At 38.4% G+C, this 13,394-nt stretch overlaps 1 protein-coding gene across 8 annotated transcripts in view; it reads right to left on the minus strand.

The window, feature by feature from the left end:
• Nucleotides 1–1,233: 1,233 nt before the first annotated feature.
• Nucleotides 1,234–13,394, minus strand: part of ZNF180 (zinc finger protein 180) — a 22,627-nt gene continuing 10,466 nt past the window's right edge. For 6 of the 8 annotated variants that reach the window (XM_021718731.1, XM_008070370.1, XM_021718730.1 and 3 more), the window contains 3 exons: nucleotides 10,521–10,595; nucleotides 5,233–5,359; nucleotides 1,234–3,752 (listed from right to left, as the gene is read on the minus strand). In XM_021718731.1, the coding sequence (XP_021574406.1) occupies nucleotides 2,011–3,752; nucleotides 5,233–5,359; nucleotides 10,521–10,595 (1,944 nt within the window). In that variant the 3' untranslated portion in view covers nucleotides 1,234–2,010. The remainder of the gene's footprint in view (nucleotides 3,753–5,232; nucleotides 5,360–10,520; nucleotides 10,596–13,394) is intronic. The other 2 variants (XM_021718733.1, XM_021718734.1) reach the window with 2 other exon arrangements.

Genomic DNA, 13,394 nt, shown 5'->3' on the forward strand with positions numbered 1-13,394 from the left:
AATCTAGTTTGTTCCAGATGTGTGGTGATCGGACATTATGACTTAATACAGAGATGAATCACATATTCAACTTGTCCAGAAGTGTGTGCAAACACACATACACAAAATCATTCATGACCACATACTCACCTCAAAATAATTCTTTGTAGTTTTAGTAAAATGTCTTCAACATTTACTGAAGAAATTCCTTTGCAATAAATCACTTCAAAAATTTGAAACCTTCCAAGGCCTAATTTTTAGCCCAGTTAGCTTTATATTCATTTGTACAATCATGATTCCTTGCCTTCAAAGAAAGGCACCCAGTGAGAACCATCCACTTGTACCTAGCGCTGACATTGGTTTTATATATAATTTTGAGAAAAATATGCTTATTTAGGTCTCATTGTTAAATTGAGGTTTTGCACAATTTTATATCCTCTCCTACAGCCAATGCATGGATAAATCTTGCTGGAAATTCTCTTGGGATTGGGATTAAGTTTTCCAGACATCAACAACTGTCCCCTTAGACGTTCTGTAACTACCAGGTGTGCTGTACTCTCTGGCTTAATCCTCACAGAGAAGGCTACAGTCAAGGTCACCTCATAGGGACAGGATTTCACCAAGGGTAATCTCAGTAGATGTCACCTTAGGTTTTCTTCCTTACTCTAGGCAGTCAACCTCTATTCTCATCTTGTATTTCATTAACCTGGAATTGAAGGTTTCAGGCACATGGTAATCCACAGTATTAAGAATCATAATTTGGGGACAAAGGTCAAGAAGACATGTGAACCAAATCTTAAAAATAAGAGTGGCTACAAATCTTGCTTCACTGAAAACATTCTTTCCAAGCCCAATTTAGGTGACGAGCACTTTAGTCAGGGAAGTACCTTCCTCTTCAGAGGGCTCTCACATCTGGGAACATAACTCAGAGAAGAGACAACGTTACATGAGGAGAGAGACAAAAACAACTTGAAAATAGAGCTCCCTTATACTACTTTGGACATATGAAAATAAGGCTACTTGCCCACTATACTGCCTAAGGATTCTCACCCATCATACAGAACCCTTTCTGGCCAAAATTTCTAGTTACCCAATTCCAGGGAACTATTTTATTTTCAATGAGAAATATTTCTGAGCCTCTAAGTCCTACAGAATAACTTACTCATACTAACCCAAACAGAAATCTCAGAACCTGGGGGAAACTTTGCTATCTAGTTTCACAGTCTTTCCTAAATGGTCAAAGGAGATTAAATGTTTAATTAATTAATTAATTTATTTATTTATTTACTAGTTTTCACTCAGTATATCATTATAGCAAAACAGCATACATTCCAAAAAAGAAGAAAGCACAACATAAACACCCAAAATTAAATTGATACTCCCATAAACCCTTTCAATTCTAATCCATACACAAATATTTCATTGTAATGATTCTAGAAATAAATATTCCTTCTATATACTTGCCTGCATTTTTCACTTCATATCATAGCATCTTCCTAATTTTTATAAAAATCTTCACATGTAACAAAGTGCTGTATGAAACAGATTACCAACTACCTAACGGGGAAATCATGTAGTAAAATGATACAATGAAATATTGTTTCCCAGCCTAAGTTCTAAAAACTACAGCAATCTTTTCAACAACAAGCCTATTAGTGTTAGCATTCTAGTTTACTCTTTTGTCTACCTCCCTGGCGGTTACTCTTCAGCATATGGTTTTCTCTCAGATTCAGGTCTGAGTGTTTCTGAAAGGAAAAGTGCCAATATTTATTACTTTTGTAGAAATATGTCATAAGGGCCAAGTTTAATTTTGTAGGTGGAACTGCTAAGTTAAAATATCTAGATTATTATAGATTTTCTCCTTTTTTCTTCAGAATGAATTTCTAGACACATAATAACAGAGAGCTAATTGCAAGTTTTCCCACATACATTGTTTTTAAACTAGCTCTTCCCACTACATATACTTTCTTACAAAACACTTTAATGATGAAAGAAAAAGGAATAACTCTGGCTGAAAGATTTCCAAACTAGTTAACATTCATAGGGTTTCTCTTCAGTATGAGTTGACTGATGCCTAATAAGTTTAGAGCTATTAATGAAAGCTTTCCCACACTGATTACATGTAAAGGGTTTCTCTCCAGTATGAGTTCTTTGATGTACAATAAGTCGAGCACTCAAGCTAAACGTTTTTCCACACTGATTACATTCATAGGGTTTCTCTCCAGTATGAGTTCTCTGATGTTGAGTAAGGCATGAACTCTGCCTGAATGATTTCCCACATTGACTGCATTCATAGGGTTTTTCTCCAGTATGAGTTCTTTGATGTACAACAAGAACATAACTCTGGCTGAAGGATTTCCCACACTGATTACATTCATAGGGTTTTTCTCCTGTGTGAGTTCTCTGATGCATAACAAGGTGAGAACTACGGTTGAAAGACTTTCCACACTCATTACATTCATAGGGTTTCTCTCCAGTGTGAGTTCTTTGATGTGCAACAAGCTGAGAGCTCCAGCTGAAGGATTTTCCACACTGATTACATTCAAAGGGTTTTTCTCCTGTGTGAGTTCTCTGATGAGCAACAAGTTTGTAGCTTTGACTAAAGGATTTCCCACATTGATCGCATTCATAGGGTTTTTCTCCAGTATGAATTCTTTGATGTGCAATAAGCTTATAGCTCTGGATAAATGATTTCCCACATTGGTTGCATTCATAGGGCTTCTCTCCGGTATGAGTTCGTTGATGTGCAATAAGTTTGTAGCTCTGCCTAAATGACTTTCCACATTGATTGCATTCATAAGGCTTCTCTCCAGTGTGAGTTCTCTGATGCACAACAAGGACATAACTCTGGCTAAAGGATTTTCCACACTGATTACATCTATAAGGTTTCTCTCCAGTATGAGTTCTTTGATGGGAAACAAGGTGTGAGCTCCGGCTGAAGGACTTTCCACATTCATTACATTCGTAAGGTTTCTCCCCTGTATGAGTTCTCTGATGTGCAACAAGATGTGAGCTCCAGCTGAAGGATTTCCCACATTGATTACATTCAAAAGGTTTCTCTTCAGAATGATTTCTCATGTTTTGAGTAAGGGAGGAACTCTTAGGGGTCTTACTACATTTATATTGACTCTCTTCAACAGAAATTCTCTGTTGTTCATTATGGGACATGTTGTGGTTCAAGACTTGTGCACATTCCTTAAAATCAAAAGTTTTTCCTTCTGTATGAAATTTTTCATGTATATTTAAGGGTGGACTATGGCTAAAAGATTGAATATTGTCACTTAATCCATAGGATTTATCTTTTGTTTGAGTTCTTGTAAAGTGAATAAGGTGAATGCTCTGAGGGGGTTTCCCATATTCATTATTTTCACATTGTTTCTCACAGTCATTAATCTTCTGATAACTGTTTACAACAGAATTATGACATAATTTCCTAACATGTGATACATGTTTACTACAGAGGTTTCTTATAGGTACCATTGGGGGTGAAAGAAGACTGGAATTCAGACCACTCTTCTCCTCAAGTTCATTGCTTTTGCAGACTCTCTCATGAATAACAGCTTTCCTTTGAGTGAATGCTACTTCCTGCAAAAGTCTCTCTTGTTTTTCCTGTTGCTTCTCTAGCTGGTCCTTACAATCACAAACTTCTTCACATGAAGATAACCAAGGATCATTCCTTGAAAACCTTTCTATCTTCACTCCATGAGATGGCTCTTCATCAAAAGTGCTCCAGTTTGAAGGTGATTCTCTTTTTCCAAGGGCAGTTGCCAAGTCTGGAAGAAAGAAAATAAGACATCCTAGACAAAAAATATTAAAGCTGGAATAATGAAATAAAGTTAACAAGAAAATATGCAAAATATATATGGATTTGTTTTCAACTATTGACTGATAACCTGGGTTGAGAAAGCAAAAGGGTGGGATGAAGCAGTAAGTACAGAACTACCATAGCCCAACAGTACAACAAGACTTAAAAATGGAGCTATTTTAATCTTAAAATAGTTTATTTTAGTTTAATCTTAGTCTAAATAAAAGACTTTGGATATCAAATACCAGCCTAATCCAAAACAGGATCATCTACGCAGAACCTATGGAATCGCAACCCAATTTTCAATCCTTAGCAAAGAAATAGAGGTAGGTCTTTTTCACCCTCTTTAATGCTAGACACGTGTTTACTGAAATAGAGATTAGTGTCTATATACCTAGGAATTTCTGAAGGCATGAATCTTACAAAAATAGTCTGTGTCAGTAAGACATGAGCAAACTACCTTTGTGAACCCAGAAAAAAGAATAGGGCACTATTATCCCATTCTCTAAATATCTTAGCAGCTAATTTAACCCAATGGATTCCTGTAATTCCAACTAAGAGAAAATGGAGATTTTCTCCTAGTAGCCTGCTGGCTACTAGGTCAAGCAATGGAGAGTATAACTGAAAAATGAGTGATATATATATAGTCCACCAATATGTGGGAGGTGAAGAAAAATGTGGCATTTCCTATGGGGATTTTTCAAACAAACCTTCTGTACTTGTAATGACCCCTATGAGTCTGGTTCTCATCTGAACACATGTGTTAAGAAATTCTTCCTGGCCGGGCTCGGTGGCTCAGCCTGTAATCCCGTGCTTTGAGAGGCCGAGGTGAGTGAATTTCCTGAGCCTGCGGGTTCGAGACCTGCCTGGGTAACTTGGCGAGACCTTATCTCTTCAATAAATTTAAAAAAATTAGCCAGCATGGTAGCGCGCACCTGTAGTTCCAGCTACTTGAAAGGCTGAGGCGGAAGGATCGCCGGAGCCCAGCAGGTTGAGGCTGCAGTGGCTGGGAGCGGCCACTGTACTCCAGTCTGGGCGACTGAGTGAAACTCCAACTCAAAAAAAAAAAGAAAGAAAGAAATTCTTCCTCTTTTTCCAACTAGGAGATTGTGTCTGGTTTGAAAAGTTGATGAAAAAAAAAAACCGATGAAGAAAGATACAGGACTTTGGGTGTTTGGGCTGGGTAAGCACCCAAAAGAAAATCACTGCAGAGCTTGATCCCAGCCTTTGACCTTTAGGAATCAGGAAGATTGAAAAGGTTCAAGCCCAAGAAGCTATGCCTTTTCTACCCTACAAATTAAAATTAATCTTCACTGGCAAATAAAGAGCATAAACACAGCCTACATGCAGCCAAAATCATTCTGGATGCTGAACCCCACATCTCAATTAATGGGAATGTAAAATCATTTTAGTAGACAGATCTTAACTAAGGGTGATTTTATTCTTACCCCAAGAGACCAAGTCCCTGTGGTTCTCCAGAATCAAATCTCTGTCCAGGGTCCTTTGAGCATGGTTCCAAGTATTCTGTTCCTCCTGAGTGAAGTCCACAGTCACAATTTTGAAGTTTACTCCTTCCTAAAACATGACACACATTCCTGCTCAGCAGGGCATCAATTCCTTCCAGTGTTCATGAAGGAGAAAAAGTCTGACAGCTGGAAGAAGGAAAACCTAGCAGCATGGAAGTTGTCCTGGGACTGTCAGTGTCCAAAGGATTCTAGTCAAGGTATACTGGTGCCTTCTAGGTGGACCCCATTAGATTTTGGATACTGGACCTGTTTTACAACCCCAAAGAGGAACAATAGATAAAAACTGATATAAATTGTTTTCTAGAATTCTTGACTACCTGAAAGAAAATACTTATTCTGATTTTTGCACGGGTGCATTCCAACTTAGGAATTCCCTCCAAATTCTCAAGAAACTAAAAGAATAGGGGTGGTCATTTTTTTTCTGTCAAATGCTGGAGAGTAAATAGTTTTGGCTTTGCAGGTTACATAATTTCTATCCACAACTACTCAACTCTGCTGCTGTAGCAAGAAATCAGCCACAGAAAATATACAAATAGGTGTGGCCATATTACAATAAGCTTATTTATGAAAACAGGCAGTGGGCCAAATTTGACTCACAGGCTGTACTTTGCTAGTGCTTGAGACAGAAAATGAAATGTGGGTTTCAATGAAAGGCAGTATGCATAAGTGAAGAACACTGAATTTAGAGGAGAATAGACTTGGGTTCTCTTACCTACAAAGGGCACATATCTAGATTTTAAAATATATCTAATCTGACAATTTGTCTTTTAATGGTGAGTTTATTCCATTTTCTATTAGTTAGGACTAAGCACACCCAACTCATTGGGTTGAATGAATAATTGTGATGATCTCTGAAAAGCGATTAGCCAAGTTTACTGATCAAATAAGAAAAGATGGCAAATACAGGTTGAGTATCCCTTATTCAAAATGCTTGGAACCAGAAATGTTTCAGATTTCAGATTTTGAAACATTTGCATATACATGAGATATTTTGGAGATAGAACCCAAGTCTAAACACAAAATTCATTTATGTTTCATGTATATCCAAACACATAGATTGAAAGTAGTTTTACACAATATTTTTAATAATTTTATGCATGAAACAAAGTTTTGACTGCTCCCCATCACATGAGGTCAGGTGTGGAATTTTTCACTTGTGGTATCATGTCAGCACTCAAAAAGTTTCTAATTTTGGAGCATTTCAGATTTTCTGATCAGGTATGCTCAGTATGTACTATTAAAATTATAAGGTCTTAGAACCATGAAAGATGAACTGACAGCCAACATGACCTTTGTTTTTTAAGAGACAAAGTCATAGCTCACTACCGCCTCCAACTCCTGGGCTCAGGCAATCTTTCCTCCTCAGTCTCCTGAGTATCTGGGACTATAGGCATTCATACTATGCCCAGCTAATTTCTATTTATTTATTTTTGAATCGGAGTCTCACTCTGTCACCCAGGCTGGATTGCAGTGGCACGCTCATAGCCACCCCAGCATCAACCTGCTGGGCTCCAGCAATCCTTCCCCCAGCCTTCCAAGTAGCCAGAACTACAGGCATGTGCTATCATGTCTGGCTAATTTTTGATTTATTGTAGAGACGAGGTCTTGCCAAGTTGCTGGGGCTGGTCTCGAATCCACAGGCTCAGGCAATCCACTTGCCTTGGCTTCCCAAAGCGCCAGGATTATAGCCTGAGCCACACAGCTAATTTTTAAAAAATTTTTTGTAGAGACAGGGTTTCACTATGCTGCCCAGGAAGGTCTTGAACTCCTGGCCTCAAGTGATTCTCTGCCTTGGCCTACGAAAGCGCTGGGATTACAGGCATAAGCCACCATGCCTGGTCACAAAGTGACCTTTATCCCTTCAGGTCACTTAGTCTTAGTCTTCAGATGACAGTTTTATTTCTGTCCACACCCAATGCTGCATAGCAGAGCCTTTTAGAAGACATTCATTGTCATTACTGTCATATAAATAGGATTTTTGGGGCAGCCTCCTCTAAGCAGGAAAGGATCTGTTCCCAAAACCACTGGGCAATAATTTTAATCCAAAAAAAGTGATCTGTCTTTACTCAAAAGCAGCAAAGGCTGGGGAAGATGAATACCTCTTGCCACTAAAAGGCTCTTTAAATCTTTGTTGTTGTTGTTGTTGTTGTTTTAAGTTGGAGTCTCACTCTGTCGCCCAGACTGGAGTGCAATGGCCGCTCCCAGCCACCGCAGCCTCGACCTGCTGGGCTCCGGCGATCCTTCCACCTCAGCCTTCCAAGTAGCTGGAACTACAGGCGCACGCTACCACACCCGGCTCATTTTTGATTTATTGTAGAGATGAGGTCTCACCAAGTTGCCCAGGCGGGTCTCGAACTCGCGGGCTCAGGCAATCCACTCACCTCAGCCTCCCAAAGTGCTGGGATTACAGGCTGAGCCACCGAGCCCGGCCATAAACAGACCAGGCATTCTTAAGCTGTGGTTCAAGAATAGGACATAGGGTTCTGAATCCTATGAAACTGCATGCAAAATGCCACTGTATATGCCTTTTTATAAGCCAGGGCCCCTAAGTTTCAATAAAATCTCAAAGATTTTCATGATTAGCTCAACACGGAATTCAGAAATATAATGTACAAACTGCCACTTGCATCGAACAATGATTTTCAAGGTACTGTTCTCAACCTGCAATCCATGCTTCCTTTTAATACACACTCCCCTTTTCTGTTTAATGTCTGTCCCTACAGAATTAAGATTGTTCAAAAGTAAACAGATAATACTAAACTAGATTAGAACCCCCAGTCCACCACCACCTATATATTCTCAAATGGACTTCTATCATCACACTTTCTTATCATTTGCATAGCAGTCATCTCTGTCACTAGGCCATGCTCCATGAGAATGGGGACAAGGTATTTATAATTTACAGCTGAAACTCCACTCCTCAGTTTTGATATACAGTAGAGATTAAATTTAATTTGGTCATTGTTTCGTTAAGTTAATCAATAGTATCAACAGACATTCTAATATATCAAAATGACCCTCGTCCAAATTCTGATTTGTCTGCTCCTCTCACCTAAATCTCACAAAGTGCGCTGCATACCAATTTGAAAAAGTCCTTCAGTGTGCAGACACTGGCTTTTCTGGACTTCTATCACACTTATCTCTTCTTCCTCTTACCTGTCCCAAACTCCCCACTCCTCAAAATTTCTTCCCGAACTATTCTACTGTGCCCTCAGAACTCATCTTCTATAATAATAAACTCTCACAGCTTCAATGTCCTTCAGCAAACATTCCCTACACATCCCTGTGTTAATAAAGACCTATACTTTCCCCCGAGAATTCCCTTCCTCTGTACTCATTACAGGCTAAGGATGGTCATGCTCTCCCAGTCTGGGGATCTCAGTGTCAAAGTCTTCCCAGTTACACTAAAACTCCTGTCATTTACCTCACTTCTTGAAGTTCTGCCCTACTAACATGCTGAACACTTCCCCATCTCCCTTCATGGAAGACTCACTCCTGGGATTTATCCTCTAATATAAGGACTTGTCTTGTTTCGTCTTGTGTTGTCAATAGCATCAACTTGTATAGTCAGCTGATGAGAATATAAAAATAACTGGCTTTAATCAAGCTCTTGAGAACTTTGATAAAGCAGCAATGTGGTATCAGGCAGTGTGCTAATAGGTCGCATGGATTATCATAATGGTCCTGTAAGAAAGTACTATTTGCAGCACCATTTATCATATGAAGAACAAAAAAGTTAGAGAAATTAAGACATATGCCTAAGGTTGGTGGATGGGATGCAATCTCAAGTTTGCATGGCATCAGAGACTGTGGTCTCAGTCATCAATTCATATGGCTAGTCCATAGATCTTTAGTAACACAGGGATGTATTGGGAGTGTTTGGTGAAGGATGTTGAAGCTGTAAGAGCTTATTATTATAGAAGATGAGTTCTGAAGGCACAGCTGAAGAGTTTGGGAAGTTCTGAGAAGTAGAGAGCTTGGGACAGGTAAGAGGAAGAAGAGATAAGTGTGAGAGAAGTCCAGAAAAGCCAGTATCCGCATACTGAAGGACTTTTTCAAATTGGCATATGTCTCATTTTGTGAGATTTAGGTGAGAGGAGCAGACAAATCATATCCTGGAGTTGCTCAGCCCATTTTTCGGGTGACACTTGAGACCTTGAAATCACCAAAAAGTACTCTAATCACACATATGACATTGTCCATTCTTTGGCAACAACATCAGATTGCTCCACTGTATTGGCTCAATTTCTCCTTTCACTCTTCTTGTTCTTCAATGGTTTGGGGCTATCATGCTACTGAAATGTCTACTATTAATATCTACCAGTCTATATTCTTTTCCTTTCTATTTAGTGGTCTCTTTATTGTCTCTACCTCAATTACTCAGTACAGAGTCTATGGACCATGCATTTTAATCTTTCTATCTGATATATTTCAAAACTCTTTCAAACATTCCCTTGACCTCCCACTCCCACTCAGGAGTTGACCTGGCAAATTACAAAAAACTAAAAGAATTCTAAAGTCCATCTGCTATCTATGGAAAGTGGGTTACAGAATGCCACTGGGGACACAAACTTATAAAGGCAGCTGGATAGAGTATTATAAATTAATGGTCACTATCTCTGAATGATCCTTTCAGACTATTATACCTACTGGAGCATCTTGTTCTCTCAATAATTTGAAATTGCTGTCTTATACTTTCTCTACCCTTGTCAAACATCTCTCCATTCCAGTTCCTACTTTCATGCTCATCTGATCTTTCACAGAGAAAAATCCAAGTCTTTAAATCACTCCCTCAACTTCATTCTTCCTAAGTAAATCCTTCTCCCCATAGAGAGCTAATTTATTTGCAGATGTTCTGAATTAATTCCTCTGGTGCTAACAAGGACTCTGTTTCACAGTTTATCTCCTCTGTCTCCTGAGCATTAACCTCTTTTTCTCCACTAACTCCTTCCTATAGCCACTTAAACAGTATCAAATCTTTTCAATCTCTTAAAAAAAAAAAGAAAGAAAATGCCCCTCAATCTCAACTTTCCTTGTAGCTCTCGCTCTCTTTAGTCTTTCACACAATAACTAAATTTCTTGGGAAAGTTGTCCACTCTTTTCTCCACTTCCTCACTTTTTACTCTCTAGTTTGCTTCAAAATCTGACTCCTGCCACCATCAAGCCATGCACATTTCTCAAGGTAAAGAAAGAGGCCTTGTCCAACTCACCTTGGATGGGACAGCGAGTGAACCAGCATCTTCTCCCTCAACCTTGATGATAATCTCTTGAGGAAGAAGGGAGTCCTGGGAAGGCAAAACATGAGAAAGAAAATAATCAGGGAGCTAGGTTGCAGCTCAAAACTTCCACTATGAGTGGACAAGGATTTGACATACCACCTGTTTTAACACATCCCACCCACCAAGTTTCTGCTCCATCCTCCCACTGGTAAACTCAAGCTAACCATACAGAGAGAGAGGGGAAAAAAAAAAAGCCTGGAGGAGCACTGAGGCCTACCAAGACCTGGACATGAAGTCTTTGCAGATCTTCTGGGTCAGCCAGCTCAGATGCCAGCTAAATAGAGCTAAGTGAGTAACTCCAAGCACTATGTGAAGCAAAAGAACTGTCCAGTGGGGCCCTGCCTAAATTCCTGGGTAACAAAATTATAAGCAGATAAAATGACCAAAGTCAGAATCATAAAGGAAAAGATCAACAAATTAATTTCATAAAAGTCTAGCAAAAAGTACCACTAATAAAGGCACCATAAATAAGAATCTATACTATTAAGTACTAAGACTTCTAAATCAGTGAGAAAAAAGGTAGCTTCAACAAGCAAATGGACAAAGGCAAGTACATATATAACCCAACTATGAATAAATAAAATGGCCAGTGACCATACAAACCAATACTTACTTCTTTAAGTAAAATAAAATCAAATATCTGTTTCTGTAACTATCTCTACATAGTAGAGACCCTAAGTTCACACAGATATCTCCAATTTTAATTCTATAACATATTTTATTCTAGCCTTCCTCCTTTCCATATTTATACCTTCTTTCTCTGGCTCCTACTATCCTCTTTATGTTTACTTATTTGCTCACACCCCAGTATATAACTAACATCCTGACCACATGGAGTGTTTTTTCAGTAGTCATTAGTCTGTTGTTAACGACTCCAGCTCTGAGAGCCCACTGGCCAAGAGCTTCATATGTTCTTAGTAGAAGTATAAGTTGACACAACCTTCCTAATTTGGCTATATATTTATATTTATAAATAATGTTTTTTTGAAATAGTTGCAGATTCACAAGAAGATGCAAAAATATATCCTCACTCAGCTTCCCCCAGTGATATTATACATAACCGCAGCACATTGTCAAAATCAGGAAATTTGACATTGCTACAGTATTATTAAGTCAAGTACAGATTTTATTCAGATTTCATCAGTTTTTATGTACATTCTTTGTTTTAATTTTTTTAATGGTAATATTTGTAAAAATGTAATGTCCATTAAATCTACTTACAAGTATTTACCCTTAGGAAATAACAGAAAGTACACTGAGATGTATACACAAGAAATCTCATTAATGAGTTACATCATCATAACAAAATGGGAGGGGAGTTTGAATGTCCATTAGTAAGTGCCTGGTTAAATAAATTATGCTTCCTCCAGGTGATTATTTAGCAGCTAAGAGAAGAAGAAATACATTTCCATGTACTGATGCACATAAATGGCAGAAAAATATCTATAATATATCGTTGAGTGAAAAACTTAAAAACAGTATGAATAGATTTTTTTTTTTAAAGCAGGATTTACTGAGAGGACACAAAAGTTCCCATAGTGGGAGGTGACCTGAAGGGGTTGTCCAGGTGAAAAGATTTTTATAAAATAAAAATATACACAGAAAAAATATGGATGAACATTCTCAAAAGCATTAAGAGGAATTATTCTTTGAAAGGGTCAAACTGAGGAGTACATTCACTGTCTCTGTTTTAATACTGTGTCTATGTTCTTCAATAGCTCTCATTTTCTTTAATTAAATATTCAAACACCAGCAAAAGTGATGCCCTCTTGAAAAGTCACCTTGAAATAAGAAAATTCCTTTAGAGTGTCCCGAGATTTTTTTTTTATAGGGTACACTAGTTCAAACTAGTCTATTCAAGCATACTTTGCTCCTCAAGTCTTCAAACACTGAAAAGTAAGTACTGTTGATTCTTGGTCATCACTCAATTATGTAGAAAGCTTTGAACAGAAACTAAAAGAAAACAAACTATTGTTCTCAGAGGTATATGTTTGTTGATATTTTCCTCTTACCAACCTAGAAAAAAATGCCTCGAATGCAGTGGAAAGGGTTGCACTAATGGCTAGCATTAAAGTCTTTAAAGGCAGGAAAGGATTCCCCAAACCTAAAAACACCTCTGTATTTTCTGGGCAGGTAGTGGGGTTAAAAATGAGTATTTACTAAGCCAGAGCTGCAGCAACGTAAAGAAAACCTGTTGTGAAAGCCAAGATGTCATGTTGCTTGCATAACTACCAAATACAAATACCAGAACAGTTAATCTGCCTTAAAATTGGTGCATGGGTATTGCAAAACAGCCCAAAACACCAAAGAATAAAAACAAACAAAAACTCACGGTGCAGAAAAATAACAACAACAAAGGAGATGGTCCAGGGGAGCCATAAGTTTGGATCCCAAAGTGCTAATAAACTCAACCATATCATGAAAATTCGGCTTCAAAGAGAAATAACATTCCCACTACACAAAAGTGCCAAACGTGTCCTTTCTAAAAATTAAAAAAAAATAAAAAAAAACAAAACTGGGGAATGAGAATAGTTACTCAAGAAAGGAAAAATTATACACACTAGCCTATATTTTTACACGCTCTGGCAGTTTTCTTTCTTTCTTTCTTTCTTTTTTTTTTTTTTTTTTGAGTTGGAGTCTCACTCTGTCTCCCAGACTGGAGTGCAGTGGCCACTCCCGGCCACCGCAGCCTCGACCTGCTGGGCTCCGGTGATCCTTCTGCCTCAGCCTTCCATGTAGCCGGAACTACAGGCGCGCGCTTCCACGCCCGGCTAATTTTTTGATTTATTGTAGAGATGAGGTCTC

The sequence above is a fragment of the Carlito syrichta genome, unplaced genomic scaffold, assembly GCF_000164805.1.
Source record: "Carlito syrichta isolate Samal-C Ts95f unplaced genomic scaffold, Tarsius_syrichta-2.0.1 Scaffold313379, whole genome shotgun sequence".
NCBI lineage: Eukaryota > Metazoa > Chordata > Mammalia > Primates > Tarsiidae > Carlito > Carlito syrichta.